Source organism: Lissotriton vulgaris, chromosome 5 (assembly GCF_964263255.1).
Source record: "Lissotriton vulgaris chromosome 5, aLisVul1.2, whole genome shotgun sequence".
NCBI classification, from domain to species: domain Eukaryota; kingdom Metazoa; phylum Chordata; class Amphibia; order Caudata; family Salamandridae; genus Lissotriton; species Lissotriton vulgaris.
Window position 1 is genome coordinate 2,034,678,615 of NC_141693.1, and position 27,124 is coordinate 2,034,705,738.

Below are 27,124 nucleotides of genomic sequence, written 5' to 3' on the forward strand. Positions count from 1 at the left end.
ACTGGCAGACACAGAATATTTCAGGTACCGGCAGGTCCAGCATGCCTTCATAACGAATCTACAACTGTTCAAGATAGGGAATGCACACCCACTTTTAACAATATCCATCCATTTTAATTCACAGCTTACATTCATTCTCGCGTGCTCGTTGGAATGGTGCCCTGCCCTGTTGGCAGCACGAGTACTACATCACTGTATTTTGGGACGGAACGCCATCCCAAATTCCAAGGCACAGCATCATGCGATTTGTGCAATTTTTCCTTTCTGCTCAATTTAATCATGGTTTTTCTTTGCCTTTAGTTCCGTTAATCAACTTTTTCTCTTCTCTTTAATTCCACACGCAAGGAAATATGCTAATTTTCACTGATTTCACATGTTCAGGTTTGTCCATCCAGACCTTATTCCAAGAACAAGTACAGACGCACAAAGTTCATAAAAAGCAGTGTTTTATTAACCCAATACATTTCGGGCATTGGGTTAATAAAACACTGCTTTTTATGAACTTCGTGCTTTAGGGAGCCGAAAGGATTCGGCCCCTCCGCTGCTCGGTCAGCAGAGCAGCCCGCCCCGCCTTTCAGTTATTATCATTTTATTTTTCCTCCCACTGCTGAAAAGCAGTGGGGCGGCGGATGTATGACGGTACGACGCGTGCTTTTACACAGGTACCGTTACAACGCAGGTTTTACAACGCAAGTTGTTACAACGACTTGCGTTGGGTGGCGCTGGATAGTGAATAGTTTAATTTACTATTCCAACTCCAGTCCCCGTGGATAGGAGGGAAGGTGTTGGATAGTAAATTAAACTATTACCTATCCTAGAGTGCCCTCCAGCGAAAGTTGTTGTAATGACTTTCGTTGTTAAACCTGCGTCGTAACGGTACTTCGTTGTAAAAGTTCCGTTGTAAAGGACGTTCCCCGGGGCGGCGCTCCTCCACCTTAGCAGAGGCGCCGCCACTGCCTTGCTGACGCCCCTGCTGGAGTTGGTTGCCTCGAAATACTTGTAACCAACCTTATTGACAATTACCTAAGTTTAACAAGCATTTGCAATGCAATAGGTTTCGTGTTAGGAGAGTTTGAGCTATTGGTTTTGTAAATGACAATTTTTTTTTAAATGTGCTGGTTTTGAAATTAGCGAAATTAATAGCTTTGTCATTGATAATGCCAATTGTTTTAACTTTCGCAAATGTGACACCTATAGCATTTGTAAAGCAAAATGTTTTGTTTTTATGGGACATATATGTATTGATATTACTAATAACATTGTCTTTTAATTTTTGTAAATAATTAATACTTAAATAAAAGTTATTGTAATGTTTAATGGCAGTAGTATAAACTGTTCTAATGAACTTTTGTGAAGATTATGTTCATTGTATTTTATTGTGACGAAAATCCGAGAACAGACGTGAAATATTAACAATTTTTTTGTGAAATTTGTAATAAGGCTTGAAACATTGAAAGAACATATTTGAACCAGTTGTTCTTGAATGGTTGCCCAGCTTGATGCTGTGTTGGCGCTGAGTGATGTTGTGTTTGCGACGAGTGATGCTGTGGTGCTGTTGAGTGACGTTGTGTTGGTGCGATAGATAGATAGAGTGAGGGCGGTAGATAGATATAGGGAGGGCGATAAATAGATAGAGTGAGGGCGATAGATAGATAAATAGAGTGAGGGTGATTGATAGATACAGTGATGGCGATAGATAGTCAGATAGAGTGAGGGTGATAGATAGACAGATAGATATAGTGAGTGCGATAGATAGATATAGTGAGGGCGATAGATAGAGTTTGGGCGATAGATAGGTATATAGAGTGACGGCAATAGATAGCTAGAGGGCGATAGATAGATAGAGTGCGATAGATAGATAGATAGATAGATAGATAGATAGATAGATAGATAGATAGATAGATAGATAGATAGATAGATAGATAGATAGATAGAGGGCGATTGTTAGATAGAGCGATGGCGATAGATAGATAGAGTGTGCGCTAGCTAGATAGATGTATAGAGTGAAGGCGATAGATAGATAGAGGGCGATAGAGTGAGGGCGATAGATAGATAGATAGATAGAGTGAGGGGCGATAGATAGAGTGAGGGGCGATAGATAGATAGAGTGAGGGTGATTGAGTGAGGGCGATAGATAGCATAACACTTACTACATACAGACAGTGTTACAGTTAGACAGTGTCAGATAGAGTTAGACAGTGTTAGACAGACAGACAGTCAGACAGACCGAGTGAGACAGATAGACTTAGATATAGTCAGACAGAGTAAGACAGACAGACAGTCATATACATTGCCAGACAGAGGAATACAGAGAGACAGATTCAGATAAACAGAGCCAGACAGAGTCAGTCATTTTGATAGAGTCATTTGACAGATTCACAGTTAGTTAGACAGAGTCAGTTAGACAGACCAAGTTAGTCATACAGATAGAGTTAGTCAAACAGTCAGTCAGACTCAGTCAGACCGACTCAGTCAGACAGAGTGACAGACAGTCATTCAGACAGAGTGATAGGCAGAGTCAGTGATACAGAGTGACAGGCAGAGTCAGTCAGACAGAGTCAGGCCAAAAACACCCCTAGTAGGAGACACACCCTGTTCAATACCATAAACCGGAATCTTACAAATCACATCCACAAAATGCATGACACATGAAAATCAACAGTGTTCAAAAGTGCACCCTGCACAAGCAGTCACCAACTAGAGATTAGAGGATTAAAGGATTATAGACATAAAAGGAATCCTTCAAAACTCAAGGGTGCAGTAATTTGTCAATATGGGGTCATAGGTGTTAGGCAGAGGTTAAAACAGAACAAAAACACCAACAAAATCGCACACATCCATTTCGTGAATGTATTCTCTTGATAAAAATGTTGTTTTAAATTGAGCATTTGCGAAAAATACTTCTTCGCATTCTATAGCCAAATGTACATAAGTTGCGGAATTAAAAAGAAGCCATTAAGAGTAAGCAGAAACATTTGCATCTCAGCATGGCACTGTTTACTTGCCAGAGCAATATTAAAAGTTTTTATAATTGTGGATAATGTTGAAACATGTATGCAAATAGGAGTGTTACATATTAATGGCAAAATGGGCACTGGGCTTATAAAACTGGCTTCCTAAACAAGTGAAATAAAGACATTAAGTGCCATAACAACATTTCCAAAACATACATGGAGAGTGTGATCGCAGCAGTGTGTGCTTTATATAATGGAGAACAATTCAGACCCTTTTTTAAAAAAAATTGACATGAAGCAAAATGTTTGGAGTTAAACGTTAAATGATTGTCCTCTGGGGGGAAACATTAATTAAGGAGTATGTCTCTGTGTGTTTGGTGCTCTCCTGGCGCCTCCGGTCTCTTTACTGCTCACACGTGCAATTTACAAGGCATTCACCAAGGAGGGTGGCTCTGTCTGCCTTGTGCCCTCCCACCCCCCTCACCGCCCCCCAGTGGCGCAAGTTGCCAGTTTCCTAGATGTGTAAAGCAAAGACCGAACATTCCCGCCTTCTTGTTTCAAAATATATAGAGCTCGTGCAATTTGCAACTTACATTGCACTTCCTAGACACAATTGTAAAATGCACGCTCTGTATATATTTTAAAACAATAACACAGTAATGTTTAACTAATAACGAATCATGGCTGGAGAGCAGGCTGACTTTCCTGAAACAGTACGTCATGCCACAGAATTCTGTTTAGGAGGTATTCCCGGCTTGTTGTTTCAAAATATAGAAAGCGCGTGTTTTTTTGCAATTTACATTGCACCTCTTGACTCGATTTTAAAAATGCACGCGCCGTATATATTTCGAAACAAGCCGGTAATGTTTGACTAGCAGCTAAACAATGTGTAAGCTGGAGACCAGGCTTACTTTACCTCAAAAGTGGGTCATTGCTCAAAATTGCGTTTAGGAGGTGCAATATAAATGTGAAAAGATGTTGGGGTGGAAGTGAACAAAACGTGAAGCGCGGTGTTGGGACTATACCGCACTTCAAGTTTTAGACAGCATAGCGCAGGAGAGGGCCCTCTAGGCGCTAGAACTAAGCTCTGCACTCTGTCTGGCGGGAGCGAGCCCTCTAGGCGCAAGAACTAAGAACCTGTCTATCAGGAGAGTGCCCCGGTAGCAAACTGTAAACATACACAAAAGTTTAAGTTTACTTTTGTGAATCAGGCCCATAGTGCATTACGGTTCACACGACCTCCAGCGGCTGTACGGCATGGGGTAATCCTCTACACGACTGTGGTTGAATGCGTCGGCTGACTCTACAACGCTTGTGCGATAGATAGGAACCAGACTATATGACCTGAGGAACTGAACTATTGAGAGCAGTTGTATCCCAATCAATTGGACCTTGGTAGGTATATGTCCTTCCATGTCTAGGAGAACCAGTGGAATGATGATTTTGCCCTGAGGAAGCCTTTGTTAAGGTGAAATGTGTTGGCTGTGCTGTCTGTAATAGTGATGAAGGATCTTAATAAAGAATACGCTACATGGATATCAAGGGTCTACGAATCTTAGGTTTAAGTTAATCACCTTTGCTAAACAATCGTTGTTCATTGCCTCTCTTATCTGCATATATAATTTTTAATAATTCATGGTCAATGAGCAGCTGGCCATTATGGTGGACAATGTGGGTGCATTGATAAAAGTGGTCGCTCAAGATTGTGCGGCTTTGGGTTCCTTGGCTGCCACTTGTTTGTTCAGTATTATATTCATTTAATTTGTAAATAATTGTTTTAAACCCACTCTCTCCAACATTTTCATTTTTATTTGATATGTAGTGAATTTTGTTAGAAATTGTTGGGGCTTTTGATAACGATAACTTACGTTTGTGAGTAAGGTCCACTTGTACGTTTACAGTTTTGAGTAACTTTACTACCTGGGCTATACCCAAAATCAAAGTATAAAGTTACTCAAAAGTGTAGGCTTACACATTTCTGCCCCCTAGAAAAGAGTGTGTGGCCGAATTTACAAGTGTTAATAACTACTGAAAAAAAGAAACAGCAGGAAATCCAGCCTGACACATGGCCAACCACTTGTACTGCAACACCCCGCCATAGAAGATAATGGTGGTAGGAGCTTAAAATAAAACCTCATGGGTAATAATGTTGAATTAAAATATTTTAAATAGTTAAAAATATAAATAAATCAAGTGTGGTCTGGGGTAGGAAGGTAAAGTTCATTTAGCTTTATTACAGCAGGTTTGGATGTATCTAACAATCCAGCTGGCGATCCTTGTCTTTGAAATGGCATGCCCTTCTTGAGGTTGGCAGAAAGATACAAGCAGTAGTTTTTAGGTCTCGCTCCTGCGTTGCAGTGTGCAGCACGAAATATTTAGGAGCATATTATCAAGACAGGGGATAAAATTATCGCCGTTTTAGCGGCAGAAAACTGCGATAATGGGCTTTATAATATGCTCTATGGAATTCCGATTGAAGCCCATGTTAAATGTGACGGTAATGGCATAAGCAGCGAGTTTTCCAATTTACATAGCTGATCGAAATGACTGGTAGTGATCTTAAGCAGTTCGCTTCTTTTACTAAGAAGGCCATTTTGTGGCTCGTTTACGTTCCAGCTGTGACGTCAAACAGAATGCCGGATTCACGTAGAAGGAAACCAGGTGGCCGAGATCCCCAGGGCCACGGCATGAAGGTTCGACCGATGCAGGGATTCGAACCCGTGTTCCGTTGTTCTAAGATCAGCAGCTCTAGCCGCTAAGCCGCCTCTCCTCTCCCCTGATTTTTATTGCGTTCAGAGGCCGATCTTGAAGTTTTTCTATCTCGGCCTCTTTCTCCTGACCACAATAACGCTTAGAGGTTTCAGAACTAGCCACTTTACGGCTCGAGCTTTCTTCCTTGTATGGCACTGAGGGCAAACCCGCGCCGGAGCAGCTGCAGGACCAGCGATGATGAGCCTGGCACTTAACAGAGGAAAGAGGATATTTCTCGGATTGCCCGCTTCTACACAAAAGTATGATGTCAAAGTAGGCACATTACAGTATGTCAGAAGGTGCACAGCTGTGTGTGTGGTCGAAGTTGTAGAAAAGTTCGATATGGTAGGGTGCTCTCACAGGAAGCGTATCCGTCCTGAACGCTATCAAAAATACTGGAAATGGTCGTACATTGATGGCAATATCTTCTTCATTTCTAGAACTCCTTAAAAAAGGGCCTCCGAGCCCGAAATGCATCGGAGTTAAAGTCAAATATATAATCTTCAAGAATGATATTATGATGACTGCATTTAACAAATGATATGCTGACAATATCTAAAACTATTGAAAAACTTATATAAATTTGGATAAAGTTACTGAACATCGTTTGGGAGTCTTTTGTTGAACCCTGCGGAGTGCCTCTATACAGGGATGCATTCACATGCATGTATGCATGACCATTTCCAAAGTAGGCACATTACCAGCGACGGAATATAACCGACGGTCATAGCATAATCAGCGAATTTTAATTTTAATAGGCCTCCAGCCTGTACCAAACCCAGTAGTGTTCCAACAAATATAGACCAACACACAATATACATTTAAAAACTTTTCTGGACAGTTAGGCGGCTCGCCTACGAACCGGACCACTTATGCCGAAGGGTTACTGCTTTCCAGAAAGCACGATTATTTGCTAATTACATAAATACAGACTGCTACTTTTTATGGCAAAAATATTTGAAGCAACGTTTTTGAAAGTCAGAGGGCGGGGGAAGGTTAGACTACAAGTTAAACAGATTTCTGTGGGTTGCTCTCTCCTGGTGACTGTCGGTGCAGCCAGTGGGACAGTCCAGGAGGAGAGGAGACTCCCTACATGCTACCAGGTGTGTATATTGAACAGCGAGGCGTACACATGCAGGCAAGGGCTCACACAAGCATGGCTCGTGTGCCACCGTGCAGCCGAACCACGGGCAGGCGTCACTGTTGCTCTGACTTGATCTGGGGTGATCTGCAGCTGGTGCATCTGAAGCAACTCTCACGCAAAATGGTTTCCGCCAATCGACAAACAGAGCAGCTGCTACTCCAGGGGCCTGTAGAGCCGCTGGGCCATATTATCAAGAAAGGGTGATACATTATCGCCGCTTTTATCGGCAGGAAACTGCCGCTAAAGCGGCGATAATGGGCTTGATAATATGTATGCCCTTGTTAATTCCCATAGAAGCCCAGGTTCAGGTGTTAACCTGGGCTTCTATGGGAATTCACAAGGGCCTATTATCAAGACCATTATTGCCGCTTTAGCGGCAGTTTTCTGCCGATAAAAGCAGCGATAACGTATCGCTCTTTCTTGATATATGGCCCCTTATATCTTGAAGTGTAGGGAATGAGCGGCTCTCAGGAGAGCTGCTTGCCATGGTCTCTTCCTGTGTTCTGGGCTACTCCTGCTCCCCAGCCCCGCCACCACCGTCACGCGAGTCTCCGCCTCGGGAGGCGGAGAAGGAATATATATGGATCAATCGATACCTCATCAGGTCATTGTGGCACAACTGGAGTTGGAACCAAAATACATTTTCAGCAATACACGCAGGGCTCGAGTCCTAAAAAAATGAAGTGGGGGACTCACCAAGTTAGGCAGGATGATTTTATGATCATAACTTTTTCTCTGTTTTATGTCTTGTGCTGTGTAGTTTGTGCTATTTTCGTGTATTTGCCCATCACCATTTTTTTGCAATAAAGTATTTTTCCCGAGCAGGATAAGCATTTCGATCTTCACTTACTCGCATATTTCCTTTTGCTTGAACAAAGAAAGATTATGTTTATATAATGTTATAAGTCCCCATGACTGTAATATGGAGATATGGAGATTCGGGGGAGGGGAGGGTAAATATATTGCATTAATATAATTATGTGTTTGTTGCTTTGTTGGAGAAGTGTGGCTCAATGGTTAGAGCGGCAGACCCTGATGCAGCGGTCTAGCCCGGGACCAGGGTTCAATTCCCGCCCCTGTCTTGGTACGTTTTGGGCTTTTTTGTTGGCCTTTTTCAGGGTCTTCCTGGGATAGCCCCTCTCCAGGAACCGTTTTTCCGTTTCTTGAATATTGTGTAGGAAAGTATCCTCCGTGCTGCAATTGCGGCGCATCCGGATCATTTCCCCATAGGGGATATTCTCGATTACATGTCGGGGATGTGCGCTCTCATAGTGTAAAATACTATTGCAGGCAGTCGCCTTGCGATGAGTGCAGCTGTGGATCTTGTTATCCTCTATAAAGAGTTTGACATCGAGAAAGTCAATGGCACCCTGATTGTGTGTCATCGTGAAGCGGACATTGAACGGATTATCATTAAGGTAACCAAAATAATCTAATAGATCCGGGGTAGGTCCATCCCAGATCACTATCACATCATCGATGTACCTACCCCAGAAGATTATGTTGTTCATCCATTTGGCTGCGTGGCGACCCCATGCATGCTCCCGCTCAAACCAGCCCATAAAGAGGCCGGCGTAAGTGGGAGCAAATTTGGAACCCATCGCAGTACCTTGCGTTTGATGGTACCATGTCGAGTCATGCAAGAAGAAGTTTTTTGACAGTATGATTTCTGTCATTTCAAGAAGGACACCATTATGTAACAGATGGTCTGCTGATCTTTTTTCCAAAAAGGTTTCCAGGGCCCTTATCCCAAATTCCTTCTTTATACAGGTGTAAAGCCCAACTACATCGAGGGTGACGAAATGAAGGGTGTCTGTCCAGGTGAAACCCTCCAGTTTACCCAGTATATCTTTGGTGTCCCTCAAGTAGGCCGGGAGATTTTGTACCATGGGCTGGATGAAGGTGTCCACATACTCTGACAGTTTTTCCGTGGGCGAATTAACCCCAGAAATAATGGTGCGGCCTGGTGGAAAGGGGCCTCCCTTATGAATTTTAGGGAGTATGTAAATACAAGGAAAAGATGGGGCCGTTACTGTGAGGTATTTACACTCCTCAACACTTGGCAAGCCTGTCTCTCGCCATTCAACAAGTCTCATGTTTATATGAGATGTAAGAGCCTCTATGGGGTTGTGACTAAGTCTGGTGTAACAGGTGGAATCGGATAGTTGCCGGGCAATTTCATTCATATAGTCTTCTTTAAACCTTTAACATACCATTAGCCCATTCTCAATCCTGGTCTTTCTCTAGATGTGCCCCTACCTTCCGTCTATTTTCTTCTTTTTCTCGTTCTTCTGTTTGCCTTGTAAATCTTTTGTACAAACACTGGCTTAGCAAATACTTTATGTCTTTTGTACATGTTCACCAACTGCCCAAAGGAATCTTTCGTCCCAAATGTAAATAGCCCAAGGAATCTTTCCTTTCAACTGTAAATAATGTATATATATCTGTACATATCCCTCCATATACATATAGGCCCCTGTCTATAGATCTCTTGTGGGCTTATACTCTTAATTATGTATGCACAAGCTCCATGTCTATCTCTATTTTTGTAGTGTTTTTAAACTGTTTGTTATTGTACATGATGTTCGAATAGGTGTTGACTTTTGTATATATGAATTGATGGAATGTATATGTTTTTACCGACAGCCCTGAAGAAGTCCCAGCTTGGGACGAAACGCGTCGGCTGTATGTTTTACTGAAAATTGAAAATAAAGATTACCAGAAGATTACCAACATCTCTTTGAGAAATAATTCTTTCTTGTGCTAAATACCACTTGCACTTATTTTCTTGTCCTTTGTGGTGCACCTTTGCGGTTGTTTTATTTGTACTTCAATTCCCTAGGGAATAGGCACAGTAACGATGGGTGCCAGCCAGTGTGCACACAATTCCCTTTATTAACTCAAGGGCCACATAATATTACGGGGAGAAAGGTAGTCAGGTGCTGACGTAAGGAAGGGTCCATCGTTTTATTTCTGTTTCTTACCAATCTTTAATAATGTGAGACCTATTGCATTGCAACTGCTTGTTTACAAAAGGGTTTGGTCCTTCAGTGTAATACGTAAGAGCATGCTTAACGTCACGGGTGTGGGGTGCTCTCGGCTACTGAGTCAGGATGTAGGAAGAAGACGGGGCCCCAATGGATTGTAAGGCCAAAACATGTCCGTTTGGCAGCTGAGCAGCGGCGTGTGGCGGGTCTGTGGCTCCAGAGAATCTCCACGTGCCCAGCAGCGACCCAGGGTCACCAAACTCAGACTTCAGGCGCCGACGGGCGAGGGTGAGCGGCCTGGGGCCGGGGCCGGGGTCTGACGCTGCACTTGGCAGGTGATTAAAAGGAATCTGAGAATAGCAAAGGCGACCGCGAGCCCCGGCATCCAGAGGGGTCCGAGCTCATCACTCTGAAGAAGAGCTGAGTGCAACGTCCGAACCCAACACTAGATGGCAAGAGTAGCACGTGTATCTACAGCCACCCATGCTAAAGCCACACATGCTAAAGCCACACATGCAATGAACACAGGCTTTTTCATCCAGACCCTGACCGGCGCTCATCACCCCAACCCCAGCACCTGTTTTCATCCTTTTGGCCTTTTTGTCAATGGTTCTTCTTACATCCTCGCCCTCACAGATGCTTGGCTGCCGTTGAATATTTGTTTAATTGCTTCAGGTTTGGGGAGCCTTTTACCTGACCTTTGCACTTTTAAAGTTGTGCAAACATTTCTGGGAAAGAACAAGGTGCCGCCTTCCAGTAACCACTCAGTGTTCACCAGAACTGGCACGTAATCCCTCCCCCAAGAATGGTTTACCTGACCCAGGACACATCCAGGCCACCCAGAGGCGGGCACATTCACCCCCAGGTACTTACCGTCTCTCCCACAACGCCTTTCGCTCCCTGGGGGCCGGCGGGTCCAGTAATTCCCTAGAAACAAAGGTGAAAGGATCAGGAAAAGAACTTCTAACACACCATCACACACACTAAGGACACGCCACAACCCATGTACACCATCAGACACACTAAGGACACGCCACAACCCATGTACACCATCTCACACACACTATGGACACGCCACAACCCATGTACACCATCACACACACTAAGGACACGCCACTACCCATGTACACCATCACACACACTAAGGACACGCCACAACCCATGTACACCATCACACACACTAAGGACACGCCACTACCCATGTACACCATCACACACACTAAGGACAAGCCACAACCCATGTACGCCATCATACACACTAAGGACACGCCAGTACCCATGTACACCATCACACACACTAAGGACAAGCCACAACCCATGTACACCATCACACACACTAAGGACATGCCACAACCCATGTACACCATCACACACACTAAGGAGTCGCCACAACCCATGTACACCATCACACACACTAAGGACAGCCACAAGCCATGTACACCATCACACACACTAAGGACACGCCACAAGCCATGTACACCATCAACAGGCATAGACAACATGCCTTCACACACACTAAGGACACGCCACAACCCATGTACACCATCACACACACTAAGGACACGCCACAACCCATGTACACCATCACACACACTAAGGACACACCACAAGCCATGTACACCATCACACACACTAAGGACACGCCACAAGCCATGTACACCATCAACAGGCATAGACAACATGCCTTCACACATACTAAGGACATGCCACAACCCATGTACACCATCACACACACTAAGGACACGCCACAACCCATGTACACCATCACACACACTAAGGACACACCACAACCCATGTAAACCATCACACAAACTAAGGACACGCCACAACCCATGTACACCATCACACACACTAAGCACACGCCACAACCCATGTACACCATCACACACACAAAGGACACGCCACAACCCATGTACACCATCTCACACACACTATGGACACGCCACAACCCATGTACACCATCACACACACTAAGGACACGCCACTACCCATGTACACCATCACACACACTAAGGACACGCCACAACCCATGTACACCATCACACACACTAAGGACACGCCACTACCCATGTACACCATCACACACACTACGGACACGCCACTACCCATGTACGCCATCATACACACTAAGGACACGCCACTACCCATGTACACCATCACACACACTAAGGACAAGCCACAACCCATGTACACCATCACACACACTAAGGACACGCCACAACCCATGTACACCATCACACACACTAAGGAGTCGCCACAACCCATGTACACCATCACACACACTAAGGACAGCCACAAGCCATGTACACCATCACACACACTAAGGACACGCCACAAGCCATGTACACCATCAACAGGCATAGACAACATGCCTTCACACACACTAAGGACACGCCACAACCCATGTACACCATCACACACACTAAGGACACGCCACAACCCATGTACACCATCACACACACTAAGGACACGCCACAAGCCATGTACACCATCACACACACTAAGGACACGCCACAAGCCATGTACACCATCAACAGGCATAGACAACATGCCTTCACACATACTAAGGACACGCCACAACCCATGTACACCATCACACACACTAAGGACACGCCACAACCCATGTACACCATCACACACACTAAGGACACGCCACAACCCATGTAAACCATCACACACACTAAGGACACGCCACAACCCATGTACACCATCACACACACTAAGCACACGCCACAACCCATGTACACCATCACACACACTAAGAACACGCCACAACCCATGTACACCATCACACACACGTACACCATCACACACACTAAGGACACGCCACAAGCCATGTACACCATCACACACACTAAGGACACACCACAACCCATGTACACCATGACACACACTAAGGACACACCACAACCTATGTACACCATCACACACACTAAGGACACGCCACAACCCATGTACACCATCACACACACGTACACCATCACACACACTAAGGACACACCACAACCCATGTACACCATCACACACACTAAGGACACGCCACAACCCATGTACACTATCACACACACTAAGGACACGCCACAACCCATGTACACCATCACACACACTAAGGACACGCCACAACCCATGTACACCATCAACAGGCATAGACAACATGCCTTCACACATCACCAATACACCACAGCGGTCACACATCAACATACCGCCAATGCTACACTGCCCTAAGACACCAGATCTCTAACACCCTCACACTGCAGGTCGTCTGGACCCTGAACACAGTACAGACACACGAAACACCATCACATGAAGGTACACAAAGGCAGTACTTTAGAGTCACACCTCACATCAGTATACTTCACAAGCACACACTGATAAATTACAGCTCTCAACACCACCAACACACGCCTACACCACAACCTTCACACATCACAAATGCACGAGTCCTCACACACCACTGATACACCAGCACTCGTTCACACCAGCAACATAGCACAACCCTTTTCAAGTCACCAACACACTGCGTCTCTCAAATACCAGCACAATATACCCCATCTACAGCACCAAAATAATGCAATCATGAGAATGGACAACACATAACTCACACACCCCAACACACCACATCCTTCACATACCACCAACATATATTGCAACCCTCACACTATAAATATCATAAATGTTAAAGTGTTTTTATTCATTAGAAACATGTGTTTAAGCTAGCATAGGTAAGCGCAAATGTAAATTACTGGGTCTGGGCCTGCCAGCACCAACATTTATTTTAAAGTTGCAGAAGAAAATGTAGCTTTTAAAACTGCATGAACAAGTCTGCTATCTGCATGTTTTTTTCGGTGTTTTTCCTTTTCATAATATCAATGAAATGTGACTCAATTTATGCAGTTGTTGTACTGAATAAAATGTATTTACTTGTATGCCTTAAACCTTGGGGTGGGCCAATATTTCCCCTCTGCAGACGTAGTTTTACCCACTCTGCGTTCTGGCAAAACTCCTTCAACTGCCGCGCAGTAGAGTTTTCTTCTCATGCGTGGCTCGCCAACGCTAATTTTCTGAATGACAATTTGCACCCCTACCGCAATTTTTGGGCGCAATAAAGCCTCCTGGCCAGATTTCTGAACACGGGCGGCCGCGACCTTTCACGTTGGGAAAGCCGCCACTCGAGGAGAAAATCTACTCAAGCGTCAGAAAGAAGCAGCGTCCCCTGGAGCGCCGCGTGGGGCAGTTTGCGCTCATTTTACAGCATGGAACAAGCTCCTGGCACTACACATCGGCGTGAGAAGTGTGCTCGCGGACCTCCATGGAATCTCGCGGAGATGTGATACCCCGCGAGTTCCGCTCACCCCTAAAGGAGGCCACGTGGGGATGTTCGCCTACATTGCAATATTCAAACCTTTCGCCAGGTCTCTTCAATGCTCTACTTTGTAAATTCACTGCTTTCAGTGTCCAACACTATTTCCTCCTTATTATAAATGCAAATAGGCGTCCCCAAATGTTATTTATTTAAGGTGTCAGGTTTTTACAACAAGCCAATGGTTATTGCTTCATTTCACACCATGCAGAGTGCGAGTTTTTTTTCTGTCAGAGACATATTAAATGTGTTGTTTCTGGAAGTGTGTCGGACTTTCTCTGCTTTTCATCCTGAGCAGCCTCTATGTCAGTCTGTGTGCTGATGAACACTGGACCTTTGCTTCTTCCGGGAGGCAGACTTCCGGTGGCTGCTCTGGCCCTTTGCTTCTTCCGGGAGGTAGACTTCCGGTGGCTGCTCTGGCCCTTTGCTTCTTCCGGGAGGCAGACTTCCGGTGGCTGCTCTTGCCCTTTGCTTCTTCCGGGAGGCAGACTTCCGGTGGCTGCTCTTGCCCTTTGCTTCTTCCGGGAGGCAGACTTCCGGTGGCTGCTCTTGCCCTTTGCTTCTTCCGGGAGGCAGACTTCCTGTGGCTGCTTTCGCTGATTTATATTCAGACTCCCTAGACTCACAAATTGAGGACATGGAAGTTCTTTGCTGAATTATAGTTTGGCTCCGGGTCCTTCCCTTCGGTTACGACCTCTCGCAACTGAATTTTGGCTTCTGTAATGATTCTTAATTTTGAATAAACCTATATGGTTTTAAGTTTGAATTTTGTTTTGCAAAGGATGTATTTATTTTCACAAGGGCCCCATCCCACTGGGCCTCGTATAGCCCCGATCCGGAGCATTGGGCCTTTAAATGTATTAGTGAAAAGCGCCACAGCAAGCACTGCAACACGACAGCCCTGTGAAGGCCCCCTGGGGAGCAAGAAGCTTGTCCCACTCCGCGCGCATAGGGTGGATTTCGATGCCTGACCATCTCAGAGCGCAGCCAAACCTCCTAAAATTCAAAAAGCAACGAAAAACCTGGCTTTTATATCCCATCGCCGAACCTGCTTTACCGAAGCCTTCTTCCTTAGGTTTAATGTCTGACATTAGCGCCATGACGCCGATTAGCATTCGCACGCTTTACAAACTCATTAACATAATATATCTGACACCACGAGCACATCTCAACTCAGCGACCACCAGGGATGTGCTGAGTAACTCATCTAGGACAGTGAGCTGTCCTGTTCAATTAAACTGGACTCCGCTGTGGGGCTGCGCTGTGGGGCTGAGGTGGGGACTGAGCTGTGGAGCTGAGGTGTGGACTGCGCTGTGGAGCTGAGGTGTGGACTGCGCTGTGGAGCTGAGGTGTGGACTTCGCTGTGGAGCTGAGGTGTGGACTGCGCTGTGGAGCTGAGGTGTGGACTTCGCTGTGGGGCTGAGGTGGGGACTGAGCTGTGGAGCTGAGGTGTGGACTGCGCTGTGGAGCTGAGGTGTGGACTTCGCTGTGGAGCTGAGGTGTGGACTGCGCTGTGGAGCTGAGGTGTGGACTTCGCTGTGGAGCTGAGGTGTGGACTGCGCTGTGGAGCTGAGATGTGGACTGCGCTGTGGAGCTGAGGTGTGGACTGCGCTGTGGAGCTGTGGTGTGGACTGCGCTGTGGAGCTGAGATGTGGACTGCGCTGTGGAGCTGAGGTGTGGACTGCGCTGTGGAGCTGAGATGTGGACTGCGCTGTGGAGCTGCGATGTGAGCTGCGCTGTGGGGCTGAGGTGGAGACTGCCTTGTGGGGCTGCGCTGTGGGGCCGCGCTGTGGGACTGCGCTGTGGGACTGCGCTGTGGAGCTGAGATGTGGACTGCACTGTGGAGCTGAGGCGTGGACTGTGCTTTGGAGCTGAGGTGTGGACTGCGCTGTGGGGCTGAGGTGTGGACTGCCTTGTGGGGCTGCGCTGTGGGGCCGCGCTGTGGGACTGCGCTGTGGGACTGCGCTGTGGAGCTGAGATGTGGACTGCGCTGTGGAGCTGAGGTGTGGACTGTGCTGTGGAGCTGAGGTGTGGACTGCGCTGTGGGGCTGAGGTGTGGACTGCGCTGTGGAGCTGAGGTGTGGACTGCGCTGTGGAGCTGAGGTGTGGAGTGAGCTGTGGAGCTGAGGTGTGGACTGCGCTGTGGAGCTGGGATGTGGACTGCGCTGTGGAGCTGAGGTGTGGACTGCGCTGTGGAGCTGAGGTGTGGACTGCGCTGTGGAGCTGAGATGTGGACTGCGCTGTGGAGCTGAGATGCGGACTGCGCTGTGGAGCTGAGGTGTGGACTGCGCTGTGGGGCTGCCATCTAAAAATACTTGGTGGGCGCGGGCTGTGCTGCAAGTCTACACTGCACTGAACTGTGGTCTGCGCTGCAATCCTGCTCTCTGAGACTAAACTTTGGGGCTGTGATGTGGGGCTGTGATGTGGGGCTTCGTGGGCTAACAACGGTGCGGCTTCCAACCAGGGAGAAGCCTCGTGGGCTAACGAGGGTGCAGCTTCCAACCAGGGAGAGGCATCGTGGGCTAACAACGGTGCGGCTTCGAACCAGGGAGAGGCATCGTGGGCTAGCAACGGTGCAGCTTAGAACCAGGGAGAGACATCGTGGCTAACAACGGTGCAGCTTCCAACCAGGGAGAGACATCGTGGGCTAACAACGGTACAGCTTCCAACCAGGGAGAGACATCGTGGGCTAACAACGGTACAGCTTCCAACCAGGGAGAGGCATCGTGGGCTAACAACGGTGCGGCTTCCAACCAGGGAGAGGCAACGTGGGCTAACAACGGTGCAGTATCCAACCAGGGAGAGGCATCGTGGGCTAAAAACGGTGCAGCTTCGAACTAGGGAGAGGCATCGTGGGCTAACAAGGGTGCGGCTTCCAACCAGGGAGAGGCATTGTGGGCTAACAACGGTGCAGCATCCAACCAGGGAGAGGCATTGTGGGCTAACAACGGTGCGGCTTCGAACCAGGGAGAGGCATCGTGGGCTAACAACGGTGCAGCATCGAACCAGGGAGAGACATCGTGGGCTAACAACGGTGCGGCTTCCAACCAGGGAGAGGCACCGTGGGCTAACAACGGTGCAGCTTCCAACCAGGGAGAAGCATTGTGGGCTAACAACGGTACAGCATCCAACCAGGGAGAGGCATCGTGGGCTAACAACGGTGCAGCTTCCAACCAGGGAGAGGCATCGTGGGCTAACAACGGTGTACCTTCCAACCAGGGAGAGGCATCGTGGGCTAACAACGGTACAGCTTCCAACCAGGGAGAGTCATCATGGGCTAACAACGGTGCGGCTTCGAACCAGGAAGAGGCATCGTGGGCTAACAACGGTGCGGCTTCGAACCAGGAAGAGGCATCGTGGGCTAACAACAGTGCAGCATCCAACCAGGGAGAGGCATCGTGGGCTTACAACGGTGCGGCTTCGAACCAGGGAGAGGCATTGTGGGCTAACAACGGTGCAGCATCCAACCAGGGAGAGGCATCGTGGGCTAACAACGGTGCAGCTTCCAACCAGGGAGAGGCATCGTGGGCTAACAACGGTACAGCTTCCAATCAGGGAGAGTCATCGTGGGCTAACAACGGTGCGGCTTCGAACCAGGAAGAGGCATCGTGGGCTAACAACGGTGCAGCATCCAACCAGGGAGAGGCATCGTGGGCTAACAACGGTGCAGCATCCAACCAGGGAGAGGCATCGTGGGCTAACAACGGTGCGGCTTCGAACCAGGGAGAGGCATCGTGGGCTAACACCGGCGCAGCATCCAACCAGGGAGAGGCATCAACTCTCCCAAAGCAGGCTTCTATTGCACCATTTCCTGGGAGGCATTTGAACGTCTCCCCAGGAGGACAGAAAGCTATCTCACAGACAGACCAGGGCCGTACTGGGAACCAAAACCGGCCCTGGCAAAGTGCTTGGCCGGCCCCCCTCCCCACTTAGGGGGGTTGGAGGTGCCGCCGAGCGCTTTGCTAGGGCCGGTACTCGGCCGATTTTGTTGCAGGGCCGATTTTGCAGCTATGCTGCAAAAACGGCCCTGTAACAAAACCGCCCCCCCCCCCCCCCACTCCTGCGGCGCGCCGGGGTATCGCCCGGTGCCAGCTATGGCCAGTCCGGGCCTGAGTGCAGCCCAGTAAATGGCCACTGGAAAACGTAGGCAACAGAGGAGCGACTTTCTAAAAGTTGCATCTATCAACAAGTTACATTAATTTCAACGTGGGCATCAAGTCGGGCATAAAGTAATGAGGTGTTTGATACCTTGAAGTGCCAACGTTAGAAGTGAGTAAGTTAGCAAGGCAAAGGTGTCAGGTTCTAGCGCTGCAATCACCAATGGGGCACTAGCCTTTCCACAGTAAAAGCAATTGCAGTTTATTTTACGGTTGGAACATGTAAAAGTTAATGTTCCACTCTATAATATACAGCACCTGCCTCAGGGCTCGATAGGCCTGCTCTAGTGGTGACTTACACATATTAACAAGCATTTGCAATGCAATAGGTCTCGTATTAGGAAAGTGCGAGCTATTGGTATTGTAAATGACATTTTTTTTAATATGTGTTGGCTTTGAAAATTTATAAATTAATAGCATTGTTATTCACAAAGCCAATAGCTTACACTTTCCTAATGTGAGTCCTATTGGCTATGGCAATGCTTGTTGGTAGCAAGCAAGGACAGTGCTGTTGCGGTGCTGAGTGATGCAGTTGTGGTGCTGAGTGATGATGTGGTTGGGCTGAGTGATGTGGTGGTGTCCCTGAGTGATGTGGTGGTGTCAGTGAGTGATGTGGGTGTGCCCCTGAGTGATGTGGTGGTGTCTGTGAGTGATGTAGTGGTGTCCCTGAGTGATGTGGTGGTCCCCCTGAGTGATGTGGTGGTCCCCCTGAGTGATGTGGTGGTGTCCCAGAGTGATGTGGTGGTGTCCCAGAGTGATGTGGTGGTGTCCTATAGTGATGTGGTGGTGTCCCAGAGTGATGTGGTGGTGTCCTATAGTGATGTGGTGGTGTCCTAGAGTGATATGGTGGTGTTCCTGAGTGATGTGGTGGTGTTGTGAGGCGTACAGCAGTGTGTGGCGTGCAGTGTGCAGCAATGAGTGGCGTGCAGCTGTGTGAGGCGCGCAGAAGTGTGTGGCGTGCAGCAGTGTGTGGCGTGCAGCTGTGTGAGGCGTGCAGCTGTGTGAGGCGTGCAGTTGTGTGAGGCGTGCAGCATTGTGTGGTGTGGTCTGTGTGCAAGGGAGCCAGTGTGTATAGTCTGTGTGAAAGGGGGGCAGTGTGAGTGGTCTGTTGGAGAGGGGTGTAAGCATGTAAAGACAGCCAGTGGCGAGACTGGATAAAAGTGATGTTTGTGGAGAAAGTGTTTTTGTTTTGCATAGAAAATATAAGAAGGAAAGGATTGGTGGAGGTAGATACGGTGGAGGTAGATACGAGTGGGAGGCGGAAACAGGGCTTTGGAAAAGGAAAAGTGCAGCTTATGACAGAGAGAAAGAAAGAGGATAAAAGGACAACGCAAATCAAGAGGAAGAGAGATAGGAAGAGATAGGGTGAGAGGATGAGGAATGTTTGAAACAGGAGAAGAAATGGGTACATAAAATGAAGAAAATGTAAGGTGATAATTGAAAAAAGAGGAAGCTACGTGCAATGAAGCGGGAAAAGACGTAATGGAAAGGAAGAAAAAACATGGGGATGGGTAAATAAAAAACAAAAGCTCTCGTCATTGCTGTGGCGGGGGCGGGGGAGCGCATTCCTTTGAAGTCAGCAATTACACCATTTATTGATCTCCACGGGCCAGGTATGTGGCTGCTGCACAGGGGCGGCTGGGGAGGGCCTAGACACGGTGTGGGGGGAGGGGGCTGGAGACGCGAGACATGGTCAGACCAACGCGAGAGCAGGGAAAGACACTGTATAGGGAGAGAAGATTTTAGAAGAGCGGAGCGCATTCCTTTGAAGTCTGATGCGGAGGGCGGGGAGCGGCAGCCTTTGAAGTCTGATGCGAGGCACAGACAAATGGTGGTGTGTCACGTGGCTGGTTTGTGCACGCGCATAGATCACATGAACTGTGTCTAATCAGCAGTTTTGGTAGAGTTTTCGTACTGCTTACTGGAATCTCGACAAACAAGCATTGCTAAAGCTATGCTTTAGGTCGAGACCTAAAAAGAGAGGACTGGACTTTGCAAAGTCGAGTTCGCAGTTTTACTCGGTCCTTCCAGTCAGCAGTGGCGGGCTGGGAGCCATGTTGTACCTTTGGCACACCCAGGGTGACACAACTAGGGCTGCAGGCCCTGGGGTCACCCTCTAACTTACAGGCCGTGGGTACCATATACTAGGGAGTTATGGGTAAGTTAGACCATGTCAGTTCGGTATAGCCAACGCAACATACACTTTTTGGGGTGAGGGCGCAGGCACAGAAATCTGGTCAGCGGCCTCAGGGCACCGAGTTGAAAAACAAGCAGCATCAGTCCAGTTTTTTGGGGTGACCATACAAAAAGAGGTATGCTTGTTACACTGAGTAGTCCAGCTTATAAAGCACATAGAGCACCACTCGGATATATGGGATATAACAGCAACCACAGATAGACAGCCATACACACACACACACACACACACACACACCTAGCAGTACAGACTCAGACACACAAAAGTGCCTAGGAGAGACAGACAGACAAATAAACAGAAAGACAGACACACACACACCTACCAGTACCGTACAGTAGATACAAATATCTATCCACACACACCCGCAGCCCTAGCAGCTCGACTCAGAACACACAGGCAGCACCACTCTGCTGTACGTGGAAATACCACTGAGCACAGTCACACCCGTAGACACACAGTACTGCCTCAGACATACTAAGCAAAACCAAAGGGGATGATGGACGGAGTGTTGAACATTGAAAGCACTCACCTCCAGTCAACTGATCTGGGTTTAATCCATCACCGTTCTTTAGCCCACTCTGCTACCCCCAGTTCAGACATGGCCATATGCAAATCAGTCTGACCCTGTGCCTCATGGGAACAGTCCAGCCCAAACTGCCAAGCCATGTCTTCCCTTGACCGGAAACAAGCATCCTGGGACCGGTTTCTGGCTTATCAGCTGTCATCAGCCCGGCTAGCTTGAATCCAGTGGCAAAGTGAGCAAGGGACCCACGTCTGGGCATACCCTGCCAACTTAGGGCGAACAAAGCAAAACCAAAGAGGAAAGGCACGGTGAGCAAAAAAAGATGGATTTAGGCCCAGATCTCTGCACTGGGGTGAATGTATGACATTATTCTGCATTCTGTCCATCAATAGTTCTTTTTGCATCAGACATACTAAGGCACACGCACACACACACAGTACTGCCTCTGACATACTAAGGCACACGCACACAGCAGTACGGCCCTACGAGCAGACTTCTCTCAGATTTCTCACTGGTTCTATTTTACATAAATATGGATAAATAAAGTAAAATAAAATCTTTAGGAGACAGACCCAAATGTGGAACTTACCGGAAACCCACGTGGGCCCACCTCGCCACGGACACCTTCCTTTCCCTGGAAACACAAAGGGATGAAATTAACAGAGAGAACAACCCCAGGTCTTGGTGTGCACTCAGCTAGTCACCCGAAAAGCCTTCTGGGCAGATAACCAAGCAGCCACCAGGATATCCACCTGGGCAGATACCCGAGCAACCTCCTGTATATCCACCTGGGCAGATACCAGAGCAACCTCCTGTATATCAACCTGGCAGATACCCGAGCAACCTCCTGTATATCAACCTGGCAGATACCCGAGCAACCTCCTGTATATCCACCTGGGCAGATACCCGAGCAACCTCCTGTATATCCACCTGGGCAGATACCCGAGCAACCTCCTGTATATCCACATGGGCAGATACCCGAGCAACCTCCTGTATATCCACCTGGGCAGATACCCGAGCAGTCTCGTGGATATCAACCAGGGCAGATACCCGAGCAACCTCCTGTATATCAACCAGGGCAGATACCCGAACAACCTCCTGTATATCCACCTGGGCAGATACCCGAGCAGTCTCGTGGATATCAACCAGGGCAGATACCCGAGCAACCTCCTGTATATCAACCTGGGCAGATACCCGAGCAACCTCCTGTATATCCACCTGGGCAGATACCCGAGCAACCTCCTGTATATCCACCTGGGCAGATACCCGAGCAACCTCCTGTATATCCACCTGGGCAGATACCCGAGCAGTCTCGTGGATATCAACCAGGGCAGATACCCGAGCAACCTCCTGTATATCAACCAGGGCAGATACCCGAACAACCTCCTGTATATCCACCTGGGCAGATACCCGAGCAGTCTCGTGGATATCAACCAGGGCAGATACCCGAGCAACCTCCTGTATATCAACCTGGGCAGATACCCGAGCAACCTCCTGTATATCCACCTGGGCAGATACCCGAGCAACCTCCTGTATATCCACCTGGGCAGATACCCGAGCAACCTCCTGTATATCAACTTGGCAGATACCGAGCAACCTCCTGTATATCAACTTGGCAGATACCTGAGCAACCTCCTGCATATCCACCTGGGCAGATACCCGAACAACCTCCTGTATATCCACCTGGGCAGATACCCGAGCAGTCTCGTGGATATCAACCAGGGCAGATACCCGAGCAACCTCCTGTATATCAACCTGGGCAGATACCCGAGCAACCTCCTGTATATCCACCTGGGCAGATACCCGAGCAACCTCCTGTATATCCACCTGGGCAGATACCCGAGCAACCTCCTGTATATCAACTTGGCAGATACCGAGCAACCTCCTGTATATCCACCTGGGCAGATACCCGAGCAGGCTCCTGTATATCCACCTGGGCAGATACCCGAGCAGGCTCCTGTATATCCACCTGGGCAGATACCCGAGCAACCTCCTGTATATCCACCTGGGCAGATACCCGAGCAGGCTCCTGTATATCCACCTGGGCAGATACCCGAGCAACCTCCTATATATCCACCTGGGCAGATACCCGAGCAACCTCCTGTATATCCACCTGGGCAGATACCCGAGCAGGCTCCTGTATATCCACCTGGGCAGATACCCGAGGAACCTCCTATATATCCACCTGGGCAGATACCCGAGAAAGCTCCTGTATATCCACCTGGGCAGATACCCGAGGAACCTCCTGTATATCAACCTGGGCAGATACCGAGCAACCTCCTGTATATCCACCTGGGCAGATACCCGAGGAACCTCCTGTATATCAACCTGGGCAGATACCGAGCAACCTCCTGTATATCCACCTGGGCAGATACCCGAGCAGGCTCCTGTATATCCACCTGGGCAGATACCCGAGGAACCTCCTATATATCCACCTGGGCAGATACCCGAGAAAGCTCCTGTATATCCACCTGGGCAGATACCCGAGGAACCTCCTGTATATCAACCTGGGCAGATACCGAGCAACCTCCTATATATCCACCTGGGCAGATACCCGAGAAAGCTCCTGTATATCCACCTGGGCAGATACCTGAGGAACCTCCTATATATCCACCTGGGCAGATACCCGAGAAAGCTCCTGTATATCCACCTGGGCAGATACAGAGCAACCTCCTGTATATCAACTTGGGCAGATACCCGAGCAACCTCCTGTATATCCACCTGGGCAGATACCCGAGCAACCTCCTGTATATCAACCTGGGCAGATACCTGAGGAACCTCCTGTATATCAACCTGGGCAGATACCGAGCAACCTCCTGTATATCCACCTGGGCAGATACCCGAGCAACCTCCTATATATCCACCTGGGCAGATACCCGAGCAACCTCCTGTATATCCACCTGGGCAGATACCCGAGCAGGCTCCTGTATATCCACCTGGGCAGATATCCGAGCAACCTCCTATATATCCACCTGGGCAGATACCCGAGAAAGCTCCTGTATATCCACCTGGGCAGATACCCGAGCAACCTCCTGTATATCCACCTGGGCAGATACCCGAGCAGGCTCCTGTATATCCACCTGGGCAGATACCCGAGCAACCTCCTATATATCCACCTGGGCAGATACCCGAGAAAGCTCCTGTATATCCACCTGGGCAGATACCCGAGCAACCTCCTGTATATCCACCTGGGCAGATACCCGAGCAGGCTCTTGTATATCAACCAGGGCAGATACCCGAGCAACCTCCTGTATATCAACCTGGGCAGATACCCGAGCAACCTCCTGTATATCCACCTGGGCAGATACCCGAACAACCTCCTGTATATCCACCTGGGCAGATACCCGAGCAGGCTCCTGTATATCCACCTGGGCAGATACCCGAGCAACCTCCTGTATATCCACCTGGGCAGATACCCGAGCAGGCTCCTGTATATCCACCTGGGCAGATACCCGAGCAACCTCCTGTATATCCACCTGGGCAGATACCCGAGCAGCCTCCTGTATATCCACCTGGGCAGATACCCGAGCAACCTCCTGTATATCCACCTGGGCAGATACCCGAGCAACCTCCTGTATATCAACCTGGGCAGATACCAGAACAACCTCCTGTATATCCACCTGGGCAGATACCTGAGCAACCTCCTGTATATCAACCTGGGCAGATACCCGGGTAGGCTCTTGGGAAGCCACATGGCAAGCACAATGAAATGAAACAAACCTGGAGTCCGTCGACACCCTCCTTTCCAGGCTCCCCTTGAAGGCCCTGGTAAAAAACACAGAACACAATCACTTTAATTACAGCTCTGCAGGAGAGCATAGAGGTGAAAGGAGGAGCAAAACAGGAGAGAGCAAAGAGGTGAAAGGAGGAGCAAATAGAAGAGAGCAAAGATGTGAAAGGAGGAGCAAATAGAAGAGAGCAAAGAAGTGAAAGGAAGAGCAAAACAGAAGAGAGCAAAGAGGTGAAAGGAAGAGCAAAACAGAAGAGAGCAAAGAGGTGAAAGGAGGAGCAAAACTGGATAGACCAAAGAGGTTAAAGGAGGAGCAAAACAGGAGAGAGCAAAGAGGCTAAAGGAGGAGCAGATAGAAGAGAGTAAAGAAGTGAAAGGAAGAGCAAAACAGTAGAGAGCAAAGAGGTGAAAGGAGGAGCAAAACTGGAGAGAGCAAAGAGGCTAAAGGAGGAGCAGATAGAAGAGAGTAAAGAAGTGAAAGGAAGAGCAAAACAGTAGAGAGCAAAGAGGTGAAAGGAGGAGCAAAACTGGAGAGAGCAAAGAGGTGAAAGGAGGAGCAAAACTGGAGAGACCAAAGAGGTTAAAGGAGGAGCAAAACAGGAGAGAGCAAAGAGGCTAAAGGAGGAGCAGATAGAAGAGAGTAAAGAGGTGAAAGGAGGAGCAAAACTGGAGAGAGCAAAGAGGTGAAAGGAGGAGCAAAACTGGAGAGAGCAAAAAGGTGAAAGGAGGAGCAAATAGAAGAGAGCAAAGAGGTGAAAGGAGGAGCAAATAGAAGCGAGCAAATAAGTGAAAGGAAGAGCAAAATATAAGAGAGCAAAGAGGTGAAAGGAGGAGCAAAACTGGAGAGACCAAAGAGGCTAAAGGAGGAGCAAATAGAAGAGACCACAGAGGTAAAATGAGGAGCAAAACAGAAGAGAGCAAAGAGGTGACTGGAGGAGCAAAATAGAAGAGAGCAAATAGGTGAAAGGAGGAACAAATAGAAGAGAGAACAGAGGTGAAAGGAGGAGCAAAACAGAAGACAACAAAAAAGAGAAAAGAGGAGCAAATAGAAGAGAGAAAAGAGGTGAAATGAAAGGAGGAGCACAACAGAAGAGAGCAAAGAGGTGAAAGGAGGAGCAAATAGAAGAGAGCAAAGAAGTGAAAGGAAAAGCAAAATAGAAGAGACCAAAGAGGTTAAAGGAGGAGCAAATAGAAGAGAGCAAAGAGGTGAAAGGAGGAGCAAATAGAAGAGAGCAAATAAGTGAAAGGAAGAGCAAAATAGAAGAGAGCAAAGAGGTGAAAGGAAGAGCAAAACTGGAGAGACCAAAGAGGCTAAAGGAATGCACTGTGCACCGAGGTGCAGTCAGACCATTGCCTGTAATGAAAGACACTTTGGACAAAAGAATCCAACCACATATGGAGCTTACAGATTTCTTATTCGAACTAGCGACCCTTTCTATAAAGAAAATTGTTTTGCATTTAAATATGAGTTTTTTCTACAGGTTAAAGGAGTAGCCATGGGTTGTCCCTTTGCTCCAGACACTGCGAATCTTTTCATGTCCTACTTTGAGGACAAATGGATCTATGGTGATTTAAATACATTCAAGAAACATATTAAGTGCTGGAATCAATACATGTGAGGGTGAGCGGCATGAGAGGTGTGCTGGCACCTCTCGTACATGTGAGGGTGAGCGGCAGATCAGCCCCCGTGCTGCCACCTCTGGTGCATGTGAGGGTGAGCGGCAGATCAGCCTCCGTGCTGCCACCTCTGGTGCATGTGAGGGTGAGCGGCAGATCAGCCCCCGTGCTGCCACCTCTGGTGCATGTGAGTGTGAGCGGCAGATCAGCCCCCGTGCTGCCACCTCTGGTGCATGTGAGGGTGAGCTGCAGACGAGCCCCCGTGCTGCCACCTCTGGTGCATGTGAGGGTGAGCGGCAGATCAGCCCTCGTGCTGCCACCTCTGGTGCATGTGAATGTGAGCGGCAGATCAGCCCATGTGCTGCCACCTCTGGTGCATATGAGGGTGAGCTGCAGATCAGCCCCCGTGCTGCCACCTCTCGTGCATGTGAGCTGCAGATCAGCCTCCGTGCTGCCACCTCTGGTGCATATATCAGGGTGAGCTGCAGATCAACCCCCGTGCTGCCACCTCTGGTGCATGTGAGGGTGAGCTGCAGATCAGCCTCCGTGCTGCCACCTCTCGTGCATGTGAGGGTGAGCGGCAGATCAGCCCCTGTGCTGCCACCTCTGGTGCATATGAGGGTGAGCTGCAGATCAGCCCCTGTGCTGCCACCTCTCGTGCATGGGAGGGTGAGCTGCAGATCAGCCCCGTGCTGCCACCTCTG

At 48.4% G+C, this 27,124-nt stretch overlaps 1 protein-coding gene across 1 annotated transcript in view; it reads right to left on the minus strand.

Moving 5' to 3' along the window:
* Positions 1–27,124, minus strand: part of COL27A1 (collagen type XXVII alpha 1 chain) — a 1,047,548-nt gene that overhangs the window by 347,947 nt on the left and 672,477 nt on the right. Inside the window, exons 26-28 of the mRNA XM_086924958.1 lie at positions 24,794–24,838; positions 21,663–21,707; positions 10,710–10,763 (exon numbers count right to left, since the gene is read on the minus strand). Coding sequence (XP_086781084.1) covers positions 10,710–10,763; positions 21,663–21,707; positions 24,794–24,838 — 144 coding nt within the window. The remainder of the gene's footprint in view (positions 1–10,709; positions 10,764–21,662; positions 21,708–24,793; positions 24,839–27,124) is intronic.